The sequence below is a fragment of the Struthio camelus genome, chromosome 6 (genome assembly GCF_040807025.1).
Source record: "Struthio camelus isolate bStrCam1 chromosome 6, bStrCam1.hap1, whole genome shotgun sequence".
NCBI lineage: Eukaryota > Metazoa > Chordata > Aves > Struthioniformes > Struthionidae > Struthio > Struthio camelus.
The window spans coordinates 33,864,938-33,885,289 of NC_090947.1; the positions used below are offsets into that span (position 1 = coordinate 33,864,938).

The 20,352-nt window shown below is 42.7% G+C and overlaps 1 protein-coding gene across 3 annotated transcripts in view; it reads right to left on the bottom strand.

Moving 5' to 3' along the window:
• ADCY5 (adenylate cyclase 5) overlaps positions 1–20,352 on the bottom strand; it is a 230,513-nt gene that overhangs the window by 15,683 nt on the left and 194,478 nt on the right. For all 3 annotated transcript variants that reach the window (XM_009685731.2, XM_068949063.1, XM_068949061.1), the window contains exons 9-14: positions 19,294–19,316; positions 14,641–14,785; positions 12,956–13,053; positions 10,098–10,185; positions 1,973–2,089; positions 152–316 (exon numbers count right to left, since the gene is read on the bottom strand). In XM_009685731.2, the coding sequence (XP_009684026.2) occupies positions 152–316; positions 1,973–2,089; positions 10,098–10,185; positions 12,956–13,053; positions 14,641–14,785; positions 19,294–19,316 (636 nt within the window). The remainder of the gene's footprint in view (positions 1–151; positions 317–1,972; positions 2,090–10,097; positions 10,186–12,955; positions 13,054–14,640; positions 14,786–19,293; positions 19,317–20,352) is intronic.

Consider the following 20,352-nt stretch of genomic DNA (forward strand, 5'->3'; position numbering starts at 1 on the left):
TGTGATAACTTCAGACATCCAAGTCTGTAAGATGGTAGCCTGTGCCAGTCCCTTAATATCAGTCAGCAGCAATCTGCTTTCCTCTGCAATTGCTAAGTTTTACAGCCCCCTTCTCAGACCAAGCTCTGCGATGCATTTTTTCAAGCAATACCTCTGGAAAGTTGCAGCTGGGCAAAGGACTGTCACAGAATCTCTGCAAGGTGCCCAGGCTGTAGTTGGAAGTCAGGTTGCTGATAAGGCATATGTCCATCCGGTCACGAGTGACGTTGTATTCTGCAGCCATGCAGCTGGCAAGATCCACAGTGCTGCACATGAACTGAAGAAAAAAGACAGTGTTAAACTCAAAGGCATAGACAAGGAGTAGAGAACCAAATTATTTATATCATTTTAAAAGTCCCTTGGAAATGGCTACCCAAGGAAAGTAAGTGATGTGCAAAACGGAATCACCAGCCTATATTTTACTGCATGTGTAACGGCTGTTTTTTCTTTCCAAACTATTAATTAATAAAATCCAGGCCATGCACTCTAGAAAGCCAGTTCAGTGCTCAACATGTATAATTCAACGTTTGAAGGTTCACAGGCAAGGCAGAGGGTCTGTAGATACTGCACTACAAATATATCCCATTTTCTGTGAGAAGGTCTTGGTGTTGCTGTTTTTCTGCCGATGGGAATTTCTGAATAGCTAACTTTCCTCTGCCATCGAGAAGTTCCTAAAGCTACTATAGTGGATTTTTCTGTAGGAAAGATTTTTGTGTCAAGATTCAAAGGCTAATTTGTTACATTATACTGAGGCAGCAGTAGACCCCCATCCTGATCTCCTCTGTGCACAGCTCTCCTTGTCCATTTTGCTGATTTTTACATTAAACAATTAACAACTGCAAAGAACCACATATTACGCAGAAAAAATAAGACTAATTTCTGCTTAGTGCTCCGCAGCGCACACTGGTTCTTTGCAGGTGTGCTATGGGGGAAAGACTGCGGGGGCCTCAGAGCCCTGGAGCTCAGGGACTCCCCCTCACGCAGAACAGAGCTCTGCTATTCTAACTAGAACATGCTATACTTCTCCAGTGCCTCCCACTCAAGTACCTCCACAGAACATAAAACTGTTCCTAAATCTCTACTATGCATATAGGGAAGCTGAGGCAAGAGCAAGTAGTGGCCTGATGTTTAGGTGCTTAAACCACTTCATGCCAGTGCAAGTCAGAGCCAGGTCGGTGCTTCCTCAACCAAGGCCATAACTGACAGGGGCAGGGAGTTACGTGGAGTCTTTGGAGCTATCTCCAGCCCCAAGGCTTTAACCCCAGGACCATCTGTTTTTATTTTTTATTTCCTTTTAAAAATAAAACAGATGTGTGCAAGACACAGAATATTCACACGGTTTCTTTAAAACACATTTACTCTTCAAGCCATTTGTGCAAGTGAAAAAACAGCAGCCACAAGGTCCTAGAGAACAGCCTGTCTCTCTCCAACTCTGCAACTAGCAGCAGTCTTTGGATGTGAAGCAAAATCACCCCAGTCCCGAAACTGTGATTTAAAGTAGACACTTCACAGTCTCTGTTAAGTGATTACTACACTCAGAGCAAATTCAGTGCTGTGCAGAAGGCCAGCACAAAGCCTACGCAACGGTTAAGTCCCACTCAATATTGTGGGAGTTAAATGACGCATGGGCCTCGTGCTGGCCCTTCACGCTGGGGTACGCTTCAGGTTTGGCTTATGTATTTGCAGCAGAGGCATTTAAAGAATCAGAAAAGAATATAGTCAAAAAAGCAAAATCAGTGGCAGGCATATAACACGCAGCTGTCTGGCTCCAGTTTCCTTTCTGTGCCCGGAGAGCAAAGGGGAACTAACTTCAGATGCTCTAACAACCAGGCAGCGTTATGTTAAGCCCAGCGGTTGTAAGGGTTACGGCGTCAGAGAGCACCAATATGAAAATGACCCAAAACAGCGAGCCTAAAGGAAATAATGCACGTACCATGTTGACAAAGGCAGACAGAAAAACCAGGATAATGGCAAAGACCCCAACTAAGGTACTGTTGGTCCTGGACTGTACAATCTTCCTAGAAAGAGTCTGGAGCGGAGCTGGGAAAAGCTGGAAATGAAAAAAGAAAAAAGATTAAATAAAACATGTAAAATCACTGGTTGTTGTTAAGGATTACAACCTGCACTTAAGCTGCCTACGTCCTTCAGGACAGCGTCTGTCTGGCTGTTGCACAGGGGCTGTGACAAAGGACAGAGGCTGTGGGACATGGGCAGGAACGTGACTGCCTTGTGGCAGCGCGGCCCAGCTGGTTTGTCAAACCTAGTTATTCCTTCCTAATGGAAATGCTGGCTCCTGAGCTGAGGCAGTACAGCTGGCAGGACTGCACTCCTCTTGTCATGAGAAGCAAACCACGAGTCACCTGTAACTGAAATAACCAGGAGCTGCAGCCTTTGAGTTATCGGATCAAAAATTTAAAAAAAAAAAAAAAAAGAGAAACGAAAAATAAAATCTTATATGCCTTTTGTCAAGAAAGAAAGGACATCACAGCACTTTCTGATACCATTTCAGAAACACACTCTTAAAGGTCCAAGCCTATCTCATGATCTGTAACACCCTCACTGAAAGGCACTGGAAAAATCAGCTGGCCTGGCCTTGTCTCTAGCACTCAGCACCAAACACACAGGACTAAAAATAACCTCTGGTAAGGGCAATCGCAAAGCTCCCTGAAATAGCCTATCCCAGTGACTCACTCTTATCAAAGTTAGAAAGTTTCTTCTAATTATTGAACTGCACGCCTCTGGCGTGTTTGGTTTTCAGGTGCTACACTGTGTTCCAGGTGGGAACCGCTTCCACATTAAGCGTGGCCTAACCAGGAGCCCTGGGCAGCAGGGAGGACACCTCCCCATCGCACGAGGCCTCCTTCTACTGCCATCAGCTACTAAAAAGTCCAAAAGGCATCAAAACAACCCCTCTCTCTCATTCACCACCGTTATCCCGGCACGAGCTTAAGGCTGGAGCAAAGAGCGATGGACCCCAGGAAATCCTGGAGCACCTTCCTGGGGACCGGGGAGCACCAGCCCTACGGCACCTTTGCCCTCGTGCTGCCACTCAGGGTAGTGAGGGTCTGCTGACTACTGCTCGGGTTTTTCCAGAATCCAACTCTCCTTTCTGTATCAACATACTGCATGAATAAGCAAGTCACTAGAGGGTATTTTTAGAGACACAAAGAAGCTAGCAGCAAAGCGACATGGCACTGCAATTTAACTATGACTAATGTTTCTATTAAAAGGCCTGCTTTTTCCTTTTATCCTTCACTCTTGCATCTTCAGAGATGCAACATTTTGTCAGTGCCTAGCTTCCCACACAGCAGTCATACAACGTAATTATGAAGCATTTGGGCGGCTGAAACACTGATTAGCTGGGGACTTTTACAGAGGGAAAGAGAGGCTGACAGGGCCAGAGTTTTTAAACAGCTGACTTCACCTACTACCAGCACGCATATAAAAAATCAGCCAACTCTCAGAGAGAAAAGGGCAAGTCTCTCTTTGGGGAGGTAGGGGGAAGAAAAGGGGAAATCAGGGTTCTGATCTGTTTGCACTGATTGAGAATTGACTGAAAGTCACTGAATGCTTATGCAATCCTTCAGGCTCATGCAACCAATTCAAAACAAAACAAAACTCCTCTTTTTCAGAAATAATCCTTGCTGATATAAAAATTCTTGGCTCCGCTGATAAGCCAGAATCAAAATACTTCCTCTCCCTGCTGTATCCAGCTGCTCCTAGACAGACATCAGCAAACAGATTGCTACCACGGCAAGGATGTAGGGCAACACCCTTGGGCTTTTCTCCTCTCTAACCTTCAAAGGATTTGGAGGGGAAAGGAGGATTTGCACCGCATTTGCACAGTTTGCTCAACAGTGTTGGCTTGTGGAGTATTTAGAGAAGCAGTTCTACAGAAAATATCCTGGATCAATTACATGTATGTATGTACATGTAACTGTGGAAGACTGGACCCAATAACCCAAGAGCTCCCCTTCATGCACCATGACTTGGGTAAGCGGGCAAACCCACCTGCTAGGCCAAAAAAAAGCCTGCATTTTCTCATTTCTCCATACTCACAGGAGGATGTGGAGCCCCACCAGGAACTGCAGGCAGGATTCAGCAGACTCAGATTTTATATCCATCAGTTGTCGTCCCTTATAAGGTCTCTTAAATTGCTACCTGAAGAGTCTGCCGTACAACACCTAGTATCATGGTACCTACTGGCCATGCTGACAAGGGGATGATAATCTTCATCCCTTAGAGGATATCATCCTCTGATTTATTGTGGAATGACATTAATGGGAACTGTAAATATTCCTCAACAATACAATAATGGTGTTAAACCTCCAGCGGCCACAGGTATTTGGAGCAAACGTTTGCTGAATGCAACCAAAAGAACAACATTTTTTGCCTTGTGCCTTCACGACGGTCCACTGCTGTTTAAGAGCTGCTCCTGATTTTACTATGCGCGAGGGGAATCGGGCAGAAAGGTTTCTAATCTAGCAGCTAGGATTCAAGGGAGGTTGTGGGGGGCTAATTAAATTGGATTTCAACATCCAGCTTCAGTCAGCAGATTTCAGTTTATAAAAGGCTAAAGTGGAAAGAAGCAGCCAAATCTGCAAAACACATCTCTGTGAAAAGAGAAGGAGAAATCACAAAGGAGGAAACAGGGAACTAGCAGCAGATTTTTATCCTTACTGGAGGAGCTGTTACGCAGCAGAGCTGTCGGACAGTAACGATTAGCACTTAGCATTTCACTCTTCCAAACACCACCTAAACACTAAATTTATATCGTAACACTCCTCCGAAGCACTGTTCTCATTGGACAAATGGAGAAACTGAGATAAGACAGGAGTTAGCCCAAGGTATCATCTAAACCAAGTCAGGAGATAGAGCCTGGGCCTGGATGACAGCATGACAAGTCTTCCTGCCTCCTCAAGGCTCTCACGTTCGGGCCTCATGGCCAAGCTCCACAAAGGCAGGTATGGGTCTTACCTCCTTCTGCAATCTCTGGGAAATCAGGCGCCTAAATAAAACTTGGAACTGCTTTGTTGTGGATCTTGGATCAAGCCTCTATTGCCAACAATCCCCAAAAAGCCTGACTTTGAACCAAGTCTGAGATAGCAGAGCAAGGCTGTTAGGGGAAGGCGCTTCAGTTCTAATGAAAATGTGTTTTCTTTGTATTAATCTTGATTCTCATCACTTCGAGAAACATGGAAAAGGTTCAGACAGTAAACAAGTGCAGCCATAAAAAAGTCTTGAAGAGGAAACTAATGCCAGAAACCGTAAGAGGTTAGGATTGCAACAGAGAGCATAATGGCACAGTCGCACCACACATCATTTTACAGAGGCAAACACAGAGACCAGGAACGTTTGCTGCTTGGAAGACTTCCACAATAGAAATGGGTGACCAGTCGCAGTGCTAACAGGTCACCTCCACTCTAGCAATGTTCCCTTCACAGAAGCATCTGCAAGCCATCCTCAGCCCACAATAAAATCCCTTCTGTCCCAGCAAAAGAAGTAGATCTATCAAGATTTCGTGGACAGTGAAAATCTGTTGCTGGTTAGCCCACTGGTTTGTACTGTCCAACACCCTTGACTTCTCTTAATGGGAGTAAAATATTGCCTGACTGAAGAACAGAATAACAAAGAAAGGTCTAATGAAATGGCACCTCTAAACCCACACGTGCACCTATGGGGAAAAGGGGCGGAAAGAAAGGAAGTGATCCGTTCAGCCAGTCAAATTCACATGTGGGTTGCTACACAAGCTTGAGGCCACCCATTCGTCCTCTTGAAAACCCTGTGTCAAGAAAAATAACCACAGTGGGAAAAATTAAACTAGATTGCCCCATTGATTCCAATTCATACGTATGGACGCTGCTGGAAGACATAAGCTCCCACAAGGGGAGAGTCTTTGAAAGCACGCAATTAGCCAATTCCTATCGTTATTACATCTGCTGTATCGGCAGGTATTTTTATACACAGGACGTTGGGGAGAAGTACTACGTCCTTTCAGAGATCCACCCTGATCCTCCCTGACCGGTCAACAAACCAGGAGCTGATGCTGTTGTAGTGCTGATACTGATAAGGAAGAGGAAGGCAGGGCACTGTTGTACAGGGGAAAGTCCAAACTTAAAAAGCATTGTAACAATTACAAGTGTTACACTGAAGTTAATCCACAACCTCCATTCATTTGCATGACAAAACGCGCACTAAGTAACACAATACTTTGCGGCAACAGCTGATCACAGACAGGAGAGTAATATTTCTTCTTTCAATCCTCTTAACATATACTGTGGACAAGGAAAACCAGTTGGATACAATTAGTGTTGTGTGGTGAAACAAATAAAAGGAGGAGGTCTTTAGGTTTTGATTTTCCAATTGTAACACAAGCCTTTGAGTCATTTTGAAGTAAATTAAGATGCCTCCGGCGTAAAAGATAACAGCTCCAGGCAACTTGAAGCTGCAAGTCCACTTACATAACTTGTTTCACAGTTTCTTTATTAGTCTATAAAAAAGAAGTACAGCTTTCAGAGTCCCGTCCCCCCCCCCCCCCCCCCATTAAAGAAGAAGAAGGAAAAAAAAACTTTATGAGCTTCTAGCCCAGCCTTGGGAGACAGAGAAACAGGTAGGCAAACTGTACCTATGAGGAAAACTGTACCTATGGAAAGCTACCATCTTAAAACCCTATTATCTTGTAGGATATTAACGTGGATTCTCTCTCATACTTGTTCCCAGGAACATGCAAAAAGTTGAATTCCACAGAGCAGTGTATGTATCAAAAGTGATGGATTTTAAGAAGAAATACAAACTTGGTAAGTTAGTAGCGAAACAGATGTCTATCAGTGGACTATTTGAGAAGGGATCCTGGTTCCCATGACCTTAGATTTTATTGGGAAGAAACACCATCCCTCGGTGGCCAAGTTTTCATTGAGCATCAAAGCACAGAACTGGAACTCTCTTGTTTATTGCAGCTGAAGAAACTTGGAAAGTCAAGCTGGCTGGGTTGGCAATTCCAGGATCAACTTCTAGTCCATGGAGAATTTTATAGTAGAAGATAATAACGACAGCAAAAGAAAATAAAATGTAATCAAACTGTCCAGAAAGAGCCTGCTGGCAACTGTAAAAGCCAGAGATGGAGAGGCCAGAACAGGGAAGGAAAATCTCACATGAAAGCTGGAAAGAGGAAGAAAAAAGAGCCACTTATCACGTAACGCAGCACAGCAAACAGACAAGAGTTATGCCTCTGCTGATCTCCTGGCTTGAACACCTGCTTTCCAACTTCATATGCAACTATCAGTATGTAAAACACATGCCTTCCTATCCCACATCCGACTGTGAAACAAGTAAATAATGCAGTCGGCAATGTCCCTGTGTTTTAAAATTTCATCTAACGGATCTGTAAAAGTGCCTTCCTTGTGCATATTTGTAAAATGTCGGATCCTGCTCCAGAAGCTTAAGCCACGCCACCACAAATATATCACAACAATAAAATCCCTTTATGGATCTCGCCATGAGTCAAAGCCTGATATGTAAGCTGCTGGCAGTATTTTATATATTGCTCTTCCAACAACGTGAAATGTGGATTGTGGGGTGGAATTTGCTTTGGGGTGATATGCAGGTAGCACAGGCAACTGGAAGAGTATTACAACCCTTGCTCTTTTCCAAAGCCATCATTCTCAGGCGTGAGAACCATTTTCCCAGCTAAACCCAAGCTCCAAAAGCATCTTTTTGAATGGCTAGTACAGTAGAGTAAAGTAATACCCCTTAATCAAGGGCTGGGTAAACTGATCAATTAGAAAAAAAATCTTAGTGGAAACACCAAAATCTTTCATGAGAGAAACAGGCTTCAGCTTTGGGAGCTGCTGACAGCCAACCCTATAGCAGAAGTGCACATCCTCACAAACAAACCATGTCATAATCAGATGCTCCAATGCAGAAGCTAATTTGGGACACTAAAAAAAGTAGTAATCAAAAAGGTACCGGAGCCAGAAAGCCCTATGTTTTTAATATTTGCAATTCATGCGTATAGGTCACTGGTTGCAGTGCATGTTATACATAAATACCTTGTGGGGCTGGGCCAGAATGCTGAAAACTCACTTTTGGAAACACCGGGAGCTTCATAAGATCCCCTTAAATTCTGATGTTGTTACGACTGTCCATCTGTGTTTCCAGGGCCTGCCCAGTGTAGCAAAGCCAGCCCAAAAACTGTTGCAGGCACCACTGGACAGACCTCTTCTATGGGAGCTTGGAAGTTAAAAGCAAAGACCGAACAACCTCCCAGGGTCATGGAGACTGAAAAATCCCATACGCCTTCTAAATTAATCATTAATTCAGACCAGTAACAATGTTAAACAAACCAAAAAGCTCCAAACCAAAACAAAAAACTTTGAAGGATGAAAGAATGCACCAGAAAATGCACTCAGAAAAAATAAGTGGTGCTGTCAGTTTGTGAAAACAATTTAAGCTCGTAAAAGCCAGTGGGTAGAAAAACAGCTGTGCTCTTTGAAATCTGTTTAGTTGCAGGTCGGCCAGCTCAAATGCTTCAGAGGTCTGGGTCTGCCGGAGCCTCTGCCCTGTTACTTGCACAGCACCACGAGTCACGGGTGAGCTGGTGCGCTGGCCTGGCGCGGCACGGCTGGTGGTGTGCTGGGATGTTGCTGCCCGGGGCACTGCAGTGTAAATGGGTTTCAGCACAGCTCTGCACTGGCTTTTTGAGTACTTCTGACTGTAACCAAAGGCTCTCCACAAGGGTTGCCACTTTCATTAACTGCAGATCACCAGTTTACAAAGTAAGGACACTCAGTAGCATCCTCATGTGCAATGGGCACACAAAATGTAACCAGGCATCTTTGGGTACCGTTTCTCAATTCAGGGGACCCAGGTCTTCCTATTAGCACTGTTCTCTCTGGCTTAAAGGTCCCAAAGGAAGACCTAAAACAAGCAAGGTAAACAAGCAGGACCATTGGGATGCTGCACTTTGGAACTAGGCTCTCTTAAAATGTTCATGAGCCCAAGGGACGCCCTATGAGTTGCAAGTTTAAACATAACCTGAAGCTTTTTTCCTTGGAAACAGTTCATAGCTCTTATTAAATGAGAGGGCAAAGCTTAATTCTCCTAACTTAACTTTCAACAATCAGAAAGACATGAAGACGTGTAAGTCTGTCAAGAGCACCTACCTTCAACTGTTGAAAACGGCACAGAGAAGAAAATTAAAGAGAGGCAAATCATCTGCCTGACACAATCCATTACCTGACTACCACTTCTGCAGGAAACAAAGCTACTGAGCTATTTTGTTCAAAGCTCTGAGGAACAAAGCTGAGTTTGGGCTAGGGAGCCTGAATCCAAACATCTTCCAGGTTCAGACACTGTTAGCATGGAAGGATCCCCAAAACAGCAGATGGAATCAACTTGGATCAACATCTTAATACAAATACCTTCGAGGGAAAAACATGAACACATCACCTTTCCCAAGAGCACTGGCTGCCATTTTACCACAGAATGCCAAGAATATTTAACGTGCTTTCAGATTTTACACTATGTATTTCTTTGCTTATTGGACACCCGTTACAAAAAGGAGCTCACTAAATCCTGAAAGCTCTGTGCACTCATCTGAGAAAGGCTGATAAAGTTATATATGTTTATGGCTATTATGTCCCCGCAGGACGTTTTTCCTTGATGATATTCTGCTTCTGATTATCTGCCTACCAAAACATGCATATGCAGCAGGGGACAGTACACAGGCTACTCTGCAGGAAGTTTACAGGGAGGAAGCGAATGGTCAGTGTTTTGTTCCACATTGGGAAATGTGCTCTTCTTATATCAATACGAGAGCGCCTGCAGGGGACTTAATAGACGTGCAGATCTGCAGAGTGATTACTTCTTGCTGAGCTAAAGAGATGCCAACCCTAACATCTGTTTGCAGTTCACTCTTTCTTATCAAAGGGTTTTTCTGTAACCCTTATCACACAGTGTGGAAAGGACGGCTAACAAAACATGCTCTGTTAGCTTAAGAAACAGATCACTGATCCAGTCGGCTTAGGCAAAGGGCTCTACAAAGAAACAACGCTGCTCACCTTTACGCAGGAGTAAATGACGGAAACAAACACCACTGTGGTCAGGATCAGGAAACAGGTCAGGTAAAAACCCAGCATAAACGTAGAGCTGAAATCAAGGAGATTTTTTTTTAATGCACACCATACAGAACAGCTGCAGCTCTGCTCTCTAGAATATGACATTTGTACAAACTATGACACGCTGCACGGGCTTTCCAATTAGGACAGCAGTAGGAGATATGAGGTGCCTTGAATACCAACAGATACCCTTGTCCTATTTTGAATTACTCACACAGGCTGCAGAGCAGAGATTACTGCATCTTGTGTAGCAATCACCTTCCTGCCAGGGTGACAGCAGAGGGACTGAGAAGTATTTCATGCGCTAGAGGAGAGGACAGAACAATTTGTTGCAGTGGGTCAGCCTCCAAGCTAGCTGCGGATAAGAGACCCCTGGGAAGGAAAGCCTGCTGAGCTCTGCAGCTGCGGCCAAGTGCACTGGAAATCTGCAAGGGAGATGCATTTCATGTCAAGCTAATGAGACCCTCTCCCTGGCCTTTTAGTTGCACCTCTGGAAGAGCTGGGAAACCCTGCACTGTTTATGAGGGAACATTATAGAGAGAGAGCTCAACGGGGTTAGCTAACCAGCCTTCCCATGTAGAGGGTCTGTCTGCACTCTGTCTCTTGAATGGGATGGTAGCAACCATGGCAAGAGGGTAGTTAGGGGGAACTACTTTAGCTCGGTCAGTTTGAGAGGTTCCTCCTTTTTCTCTGTTCCTTCCACTTTTGAAATACAAACAAGACCCAGGATCAACACTGCACTATGCATTTTGATGTGTTTTGATCATGAAGATATTCAACAACAATTTCCCAATGACTGGTCTCAGTGTGAAAGGACAGGCCCCCTCCCAGGAGTTTGCCTTGTTCATAATTTAAAGGAAGTATTCTTGCAACGTGACATTAAGGCTAACCACACCAAAGCCAGCTGGTCTCTGTGTTCTTTCATGACTACAAAGATAATTGTACTTGCTAATTCACTGCTTGAGCCTTTGTGAAATTCATTAAAGCTATTCCTCTTTATCATCACAAATTATCACTGTCATTTTGCCTCAAGTTTCAGATCCAAATTCCATATTGTGTCTTTCATGAAGCCCTGCTGCTTAATTGTTATCTTCAGTCACAGACTAAACCAATGCAATTGAAACATAAGGAAAAACAGGCTAAGGTGATGGAAAATATATCTGACCTGCAGTTAAGCCATTAAACTGTATTTACTCTGCAACCAAATTATCTTTCACACAGCTCAGGCTGCCTAAGGATGTTAAAGAACTTACAAAAAAACTACCTACCATGCTTGCAGGCCATGTGGAAGCAGACTGACCAGTATGACATTTACACCATATTGTCATAAGGTATTGGCTCTTGTGTAATACAAAAGAGCCAGCCATATGGTTGCCACAGATCAGAAATTGTCAAGTTGTTATTTAAATGTTAAACTGGGTTTTACAGAGACAATTTGGCGGCTGCTGAGGGAGTCTGATGAGCAACACAAAGGCTGTTAGAGGGCCTCTTCAAGTGTGAATTCAAAGCAGCAACATCCACTCGTGAGATCCAAAGTGTAATTAAATGAGGGCAAACTTTTAAAGAACACTTTCAGTCATTATTGCATCAAGCGCTGGGATTGATCTGATTTCACTTTTGAACCTCGTTCAGCCTCACTTCTTGTTTCCCTAAGTGGATCTCTCTCTTTATACAGCACGTTTCCGCTGATGCTATTTTCCTGATTCAATCTTTCTACGACCAGAAGTGATTGCTCTCTTCCTTGGGAGAGTGAGTGATTTCAAATATTAGACCATACGTCAGTTCTATGACCTTCCAAATATCTGATCTGAATGGTAAAAACCAGTCTCTACTCTGAAAAGAACTGTGATATGAACAGAAATAGGAATCAGTTGTAATGACAAACAAGAGTATTGGGACTCTCTTTAAACAATTTTTTGTCTTCCTGTAATGAAGATGAATTTGAAGTGTTTCTAGAGCTTCTGTGATCTTGTTCTTTAAATTAAAAATGACTAACTCCAAATTTATTTGCAGCACAGCGGTATACGGTGAAGGAGATATCCTTGCTACTAAACCAGAACACCAGAAAATGCTAACATGCTTTAATTTGGGGATTTTTTCAAGAATTCTTCGAGAAGAAATACCATGTCTGCAGCGCTTACTGCTAGAAAAGATCCTGTGGGTTACACTGTGATTTTCAGACAAAGAAATACAATGGTCCAAAGGCACAGTGCCCCACAGCCCTGAGAAGTTTAATTCCACTCCAGTCCTTCTCTTGCCTGGGGAAAGAAATGAATGTAATCTTTTAACTGAGTGTAAGCTACCCACAACTTGGGCATGTGTAGCTCAACCCCCTCTGAACCTTTTTTCTTGCACTGGTACTCTGAATCCAGAGGAACAAATAGATGAGAAGTTCTACTTCACCCATAAAGCAGACACCACTCTGTCCTATTGCATTTAGATAAGGGGACAGCCTAGCCTTATGTTGTGAACATATACTGTTTCTTAGTAGGCAGTCCTTCCAACTCAGTGATATTTGTTTTCCACAGGGTTATAAAACATACTACAGTAGTTTCCTAAAACGGAGGTAAATGTTAAGAAAAATCATGCTGGCAAAAAAGAAATCCTCACGTGCCAGTGAGGAGTTTAATTCTGCTCTAGAAATGAGTGAAAACAATAAGCACCATGCATCACTTGAGCATGAATTATTTACGGATTTTCTCCTCCCCTTAGTGCTCTGAAACCTCAAGAAAAAACAAAGAGAAGTAGGCCAGAATACAAGAGGGGAGCAGATGGGAACAAAGGGATGAAAAGATACTCACTGTGGCATGATTACGATTTGAACAAAGCAGATGAAGAGGAAGACTAGGGAGGCACAAGCCACGTAGGCTCCGAACCTGTCATCCACCTGCTTGGAGTACTGCAAGAAAGTGAACGGGGTTGCATTAGCATGGGAAACACAGCCAGTTGCCTTCTCCCCACAAAAACTTCTTACTTGGATTCTTTTTATGTCCTTGGAAAGCACCACTGGTAGGAAACATCCCAAATTGCAAACTCCCCTTCTTGCTAGGCAAGCAGAAGTGCTCAAGCAGAACCAAAGGCCATGGAAGAAACCCACACAGGTGGATGAAAAGAAGATTCACCATCTGGTCCTTACATGAGAGGAACAGAAACTGATTAATTGGGACCAGAATTCTAGGTCACTATTGGCAGATACTAACTTCTTTCTTCCATGGGAAGTTTCCTCCAACAGGAATGAGTGTTGCTAATGAGAAAACCTCTGTTTTTGTGCAGATGGCTTAGCTGGTTCTAATGATAGTGCGAGGATGTCGCAGTTTTCACACAGTCATTCATTCCAACTACTTATCAACATATCAGTCACATGGGAGCTGCATCCGATTCCCAAAGATGCTTTATTTAGCTTGAAGCGCACTTCTCATTACAGAAGGGCTCAGTGTTTGAACCACAAAATAAAAAATGCTCACAACAGGTGAACTGCTAATTTCCCTAGCAGTTTTCAGCTATAAAATTAAAGGGAAGTAGCTGGGGAAAATTATATGCTTGCGCTTTTATTGAATCCAACACTGATTCACTGAGTAGCTGTAAATCCTGTAAAAGTCTGCTTTTTCAACAGGTTGCAATTCTTGCGGTTGAAAGAGCATTTCTAAATGATTTGATAAAACAATCAGCTCAAATTTAATTAATATTAGATATCTAATGTTAAAAAATCAGTTTAACCTGAAGACAGCTCAAATATCCCAAGGACTGTGTTATTAGGATTAAAAAAAAAAAAAGACCTTAATTTTCTTTTGGCATTTAAAAACAGCTGCTTATATGGTACCCTTCATAATAACATCCAGGTACCTCCTGACAGAGCTGAGTTGAACTTTGCAACCTTTTAGAGATGCTGTTATCTCTATATTATAGACAGAAAAATTGAAGAGATCTTTGCCTCACATCATGAAGGTATCTGAAACAGAATCAGGAAGCAATTGGCGAGGCAGGAGGCCTAGATCTGTTTCTCTCCTTTCCAAAATTTGAAATGACTCTAATTGTTGCTTAAAACAGGTTCTCCAAAGACAAAGGGAGTACGAACGGCCCCAAGTGAACCTTTGCAGCACCTGGGGCTCCCTGGATGGCCAAAAGAAGACAAAAGCCCCTCCAGAAGTGGTTCAGATTTCAGGCTGCGTTCTCAAAAAGTCACTTTTTTCAGTGACTTTGAGGGAGATGAGGGGTGACTGCAATCTCAGTTTGGATGCCTGAAGCTCGGTGGAAAGAATCTGGCTTAGCTTTCCTGCCCACTGCTCCCTTCAGATGACTGTGGCTTTCTAGGGATGCGTATACATTAACGTTTCCATAAAGAAACCCACACAGCAAACCACAGTCCCACCTCCAACACCTGAAACTTAGCTTCACCTTCAGAAATAAATGCTTCTGCTTACGCAGGAGAATCAAAACTCACAAGAAGCCTGACTGACCTGTTGCAGTGATTTTTCGACAATATTACCTTTTTCTCCAAGTCAGGCTCCCTGAACGTTAAGAGGAACTTGCGCACGTGCTCAGAGCGTAACCGGTCAATACTTCTGGCATCGATGGCACGGCCCAGAAACTCATCGACTTCATCTTCCGGGTTCATACTTTCCTGTGTATTCCTGAGGAGATGTCACAAAAAGGCAATATAAGAGGACATGATGATTTTCCCCTCTTCACCAGATGTTATCGTTTCACTGTAGAACAAGTTGGAGGTTAACGGCATTTTGCTTATGACAACTTCAAACTAGAAAACAGATTAGGAACTGAGAGGAAAATGATACTAGCTCTAGAGTTCATTGCCAATACTGAGCCCGCCAGTGAAAAGATTTGATTTACTTGCCCTTTTTTCTGTACTACATCCATCAGGGAGCTGCGTTCTTTCTTTGAAGTCTCTTTACCATGCTTCATTCTCTAAAACCAGTCAGCAGTTTCCCTCCACTATTCCTCTGCCTTGTTCTGCCTTGCATTTCAGTACTCTTATATCAGTACATCAATATTGCCTGAACTGGCAAAATGATTCCTTGTTTCCTGGTATCATTTCTGTAAATATTTCTGTGAAAATTTCTGAACTTGAACAATTCGCCATTTTTGAGCATTTATATTGTTCACAGGAACAAACGTGGGGAGAAAATGTGGCCTGATTCCTCTCCCTCACCCTCTCCCCTTTGTGCAGTCATTTACAAGTGTGGGAAGCATAAATCAGATTGAAATTTTCCATTCACTTATACAAGATAGTTACTTAACACACTTGAGCTAGCAAAAAGGTAGCCAAAGCACAGACAGTATGAAATTAGACTCTACTTTCCAAAAAATGTGGAATGAGATTTTTAAATTGCTGATAACCTTCAGTGCCAGTGTGCTTCCGATACACTGTTACAGCTTCTGAAAAATGGGGCTGGATTAAAAAAAAAAAAAAAAAACACTGAAAACCAAATTGCCCAGAGGCTTCCTGTGCTATCAGGATACCTGAACCACCTGCCCCTGAAAAACTCTAGTTACTTTTTAAGTCTAACAGTACTCTAATGACCTGATGTTGTCACTTTAATGGTCTGTCCATTTCTGTCCATTCTAGCCATAGGCAGAAATTAAAAGCTAATACTGAAGTGCTGTTTTTCCTGCTCCGCTTGCATGATTGCCAAGGACACAGAGCTTGTGCTGGGGCGTGTTCCAGTGGATAACTGTTTCCACGCACAAATCCCATGATGGCAGAGCAGCTTATAGTTCATGTTATGTGACCTTCACCTTAGGCACTCCGAAGAAAAAACCTGAAGACTGACGAGCAAAATGAAAGGCTACGCAGTTATATTTCCTTGGTTTTATTTGTACTGCCTAACAGCGCATAAGCACAAACACTGCATGTAGCCAGCAGGCTTCTCTAAGCATGATTATGCCGCAAGCAAAGACTACTCACAGAGACTTCCAAAATAAAATGGGACTGCTTTTTAAAAGTTAAAAGGCCCATTTTCAAAAGAAAGGCTCTCCAGAAATTGTTTGCAATACCTGATCAGATTTTTTGAAGCAGTCGGTACCCACAATCTACCATGCACCTCTGACCAAAAGAAAAACAAAGCAGGCCCATCTTCTTGTTTCCATGCCACCTCCCTTTGCCCCAGCTACTAAGTTTAATTTGTCTGCGCCTCAGCTGTGTCATAATGACACATCATCTGTATTTATTCAGTGGCAGTATGGCAAATGCAAATCTCTTGTCTCAATGTTTTATCGTTATATTAGCAAATTTCAATATTTCAGTAGGGTTGGGGGGAAAAGAGCTGCTTTTATTTTTGGACTCTAGAGCTATTTAATTCCTGGAATGCTACATATTCCACTTTGAAATTAAACGTGGTTTTGTCCCTTGAAGGAAAGGAAATTTAATTCTTGGAGGAAGCACATCTGCTTAAACATTCAAGACGACACTGCTTATTTTCACTCAATCCTCCAAATTCTGTCCCCTGCACTCACAAAAATGAGCAAGGAAATTATTAGGCTTTGTATTTATAGAAAGTCTTCCAAGATCCTGCTAGTTATTTACACACTTGGGTCATTCACGTTGAGTCGTTTCATACCACGTATGAGAGAGGCAATATATTTTCCCCGCGAACCCAAGCTGAAGAGCCAGCTCAGCATTTCAGTGAACCTCCATTAAACTTAAGTTCCAATTGAAAAGTGTCGCTCAGGAAGACACGAAGAGGAGAACGAACCCTGCTCAAGTTTTTGGCCTGGGCTGTCTTCAGTCTTGCAATAGGTTATTACAGTGCTAAGGCTATTTCTCATACTACATTAACTTGTGTGACTGCAGCATATGTGGAAACAGCCCTGCAAGTTGGAAATTGCCTTGCCTGGATACTCACAGTGAAGCGCCCATATCCGCACAGACTGCGGGGAAGCTCAGTCACCAGAACGTACCTCGCTGCTCGGGTGACCTTCGCTGCCCAGTACCCTGCCAGCTGTGCCCGAGCTCATTCGTTTACAGCCACTTTGGGTACATCTGCATAACCGGAAGGTTTGAATTGAAAGACAACCTCTTCCAGCATGAAAGAGTGCCCTAGGGGCAGTGCCACCATATGTGGAAATGCTTATTGACATCACTGCACATGGGGGAAAAACACGGGATTTCACACCTACACAAAACTTTCAGAAACACCTCTTTAAAGCACTACTGAGATTTCGCTAAAGGCAGCCAACAGAAAAAGGTTGCGAAGGACAGAAACAGCACAAATGGAGCTTGGAGCCACTTTTGCCCTCTGCCTGCAAAGGTAAAGGCTGGCGGCTAACCCAGCGATGCTGGCTTCGGAGCCATCCAAAAGCCTCCTGCTCATTTAGTTACTTTCTGCAAATGAGGAGTGCCAAAACTACATATAGGCCATATTTTTAAATGCTTCCTGCCTAGATTCAATACCTAAATCTGCATTTAGACTCAGCATCTAAATCTGGATTTAGGCATGCAAGCACTGGGCGCTGTTTTCAGAGATGCGTGGTGCCTGCATCTTCCTCTGCTGTCAGCAAAAAGAAGGCTCAGCATTTCTGCCTGTGAAGGCACCAGACCGAGCGGCTGACCTGGTTTTGGTATCTGATTTTAAACAATGTGACTATGAATATTTCCTGCTAGAGATCTTTTCAGCCAAACCTTTGTCTCTAAACAGAAATGCAAAAATCCTGCAATCTACACAACACAAAGGAGCTGCGCCAAATCAGCACAGGAAAACACAGAGTCATCCTTGCCAGCATATACTTAGGTATTGACCACAACTACTGAAGTAGCCTGTTCAAACTACAGGACAGAGAGCTACTAAAATCTTTTAGGTAATAGTGGAGGTGCTTTGGCATTTCCTCACTCGCCAGGTAACTCTCTTGTGGGCTGAGACAGCTGAAGTTACATTCTCTTGCACAAACTATACGGAAATACTCTGTTTCATGAGGGATACTTAACGTTTCTAGGTTCCTAAGGATTTTTTTGTTGTAACACGTTGGTTCTTTTTCTGCCCAAAGCGTGTCTAATATCAGCAGAGTTCACGGCAGCCATGGGCGCAACAGCAAAACCTCGTGGCTCTTCTGAGACACACTGTACTGTCAGCAAAACATGCAAACTAAATGTTATGACAACCGAGTTTGCAGTGAAGGGCAAGGGAAGGAGAAGACTCCTCATGCTTTCTGCTGGCTGTAGCCTATTCCAACTTACCACACCCATTTACTTTAGAGAGCTGTTCTCAGTGCTCGGCCCTCACGATGTGAATTTTCCCAAAGATGAAGGTTTAGGGTGCTCATTTGTGTGCCCAAGCTCACGCAGGTCGCCCGAGTCCTGACCAGCAGCCTGAGAACGCTGGCAAGGAGCAATAGCGCTGCATCGTCAGCCTCCTCTACGTTCACCCACCTCACTCTGAGCAAGGTTACGATTAATGGCATCCAGTATGACTGAACAAGAAATTATTACAGACACCTTCAACACAGGAAATGCTTTTGTTATGCTCAAGTGCAGAAGTTAAAAGTAAACACGACCGAATTTTTTTTCCCTCTGCAGAAGCAATTTTCCAACACAAAATGCCATTCCTGTTAAACTGTTACTTTTACCAAAATCTGTTTAATGTTATATATGAAAAATATGGAAAAGTTGCTTTCATGCATCTATATTTTAGAGCATGAAAGTATGAATTTTTCTTTTAAAATGAACTATAGTTTCTGAGTTTATTTAGCTATTTATTTATATATTATATTTTACTATTATATTATTATACATTCTATTTATCTATATATTATTATACATTTTATATATGTAAATAAAACTCAGAAACTGTATACATACATACACACATATTATATATATATGTACACATACACATTTCTTACCAGAGACGTTCAACACTGTAAAACATCCTCTATATATAGATTTTGTTCCTGGGATATTTCATTACAAAAAATAGTTAAAATCACCCTGACGGATAAATGTTTTGAGGGCAGTGGCAATTCTCAATGCACATCAGTCAGTACAGTGCCTTCCCTGCCAGGAGAAATCACTGGGGGGTCCAGGCACTGCTCCTGTCTGTTGGGCATTAATTTTTATTGTCTTTTTTTTAATAAGAGAAAACCAAAATCTGGAAATATAACAGCGTATGACAGAAGTAAATTTGCTTACTTGTCCTTGGGGTCCTCAAAACCCTGAAAGAAAGGAAAAGGACACAGCAGTTAGGAAACAGGCTGACCTTGAGAACACCAGGTTTTCTGAAGAACAGCATTTCAGAGAGGAGTTTTCAGTGCGTTCATTTGTTAGGTGTTGATGGAGAACCTTACCAACCCAAGGCAATATTTTGTGCTGTTGTGTTATCAGGCAGACAGAACAGTTTTGTAAAAACACATGTCCTCAGATATACATTTCTGGAAGTGAAGATAAGGGAGATGCTTCAGTTGATTGTTGCCATGCATTACTGAAGGTGTCTTTTCCTTATTATTATTATTTTTTTTAAAGGTCACCATTACAAATGTTATAATGGAAATCATAGTGATATTATACTGACAATATTGTACTTGAGACAAAATTCAGACTGATAACACGCAACAACTGTTGCATTCCACTAAGTTCCACCTCTTTAAGCTGGAGCTTGGTGAAAGCCTTCAACTTTCATTTCTTCAAGAGGAACCTTAAGTGGTCTCCTTCCTTCTCCACTCACTACATGCATACACAAAATGCATTTTCTTGAATAAGAAAACAGGAATTATTTATAATTTTTACAACAGTTGAAATGCTCGTAATCCCTTCAGGACCACTTGAACTGAGTAAGGGTAAGTATTTTAGGTCTTCCATACCTTAAGCGTGGCCAGAAGACCTTAGGGGAAAATATGCATGGATAGATGGCTTTAAATATTTAGTATTAACATTCCTAATAGATCAAATGGCATAAAAATGGACATTTTACATGGGGTAAGCTAACATCTGCCCTCTGAAATCCTGGCATAAATTTAACTCAAGTCAAGAAAAGTTGTGCTTGTATATTTGACAGGCAGGGTCAAACATACAGGCACAGGGTTTGTCCCTTGAGTTCCAAAGCATATAAGAAATGTAGCTGGGAGACATGACAAATTCCTTTCGCTTTCCTCCCAGGGACCTCAGGCCAAAAACGCTCTGAGCATGTGAAGATACTCCAGCTGCTGGAACCGCAGCCGCGACCAGGCTGCGGGGAATAAACCGAGATCCTTC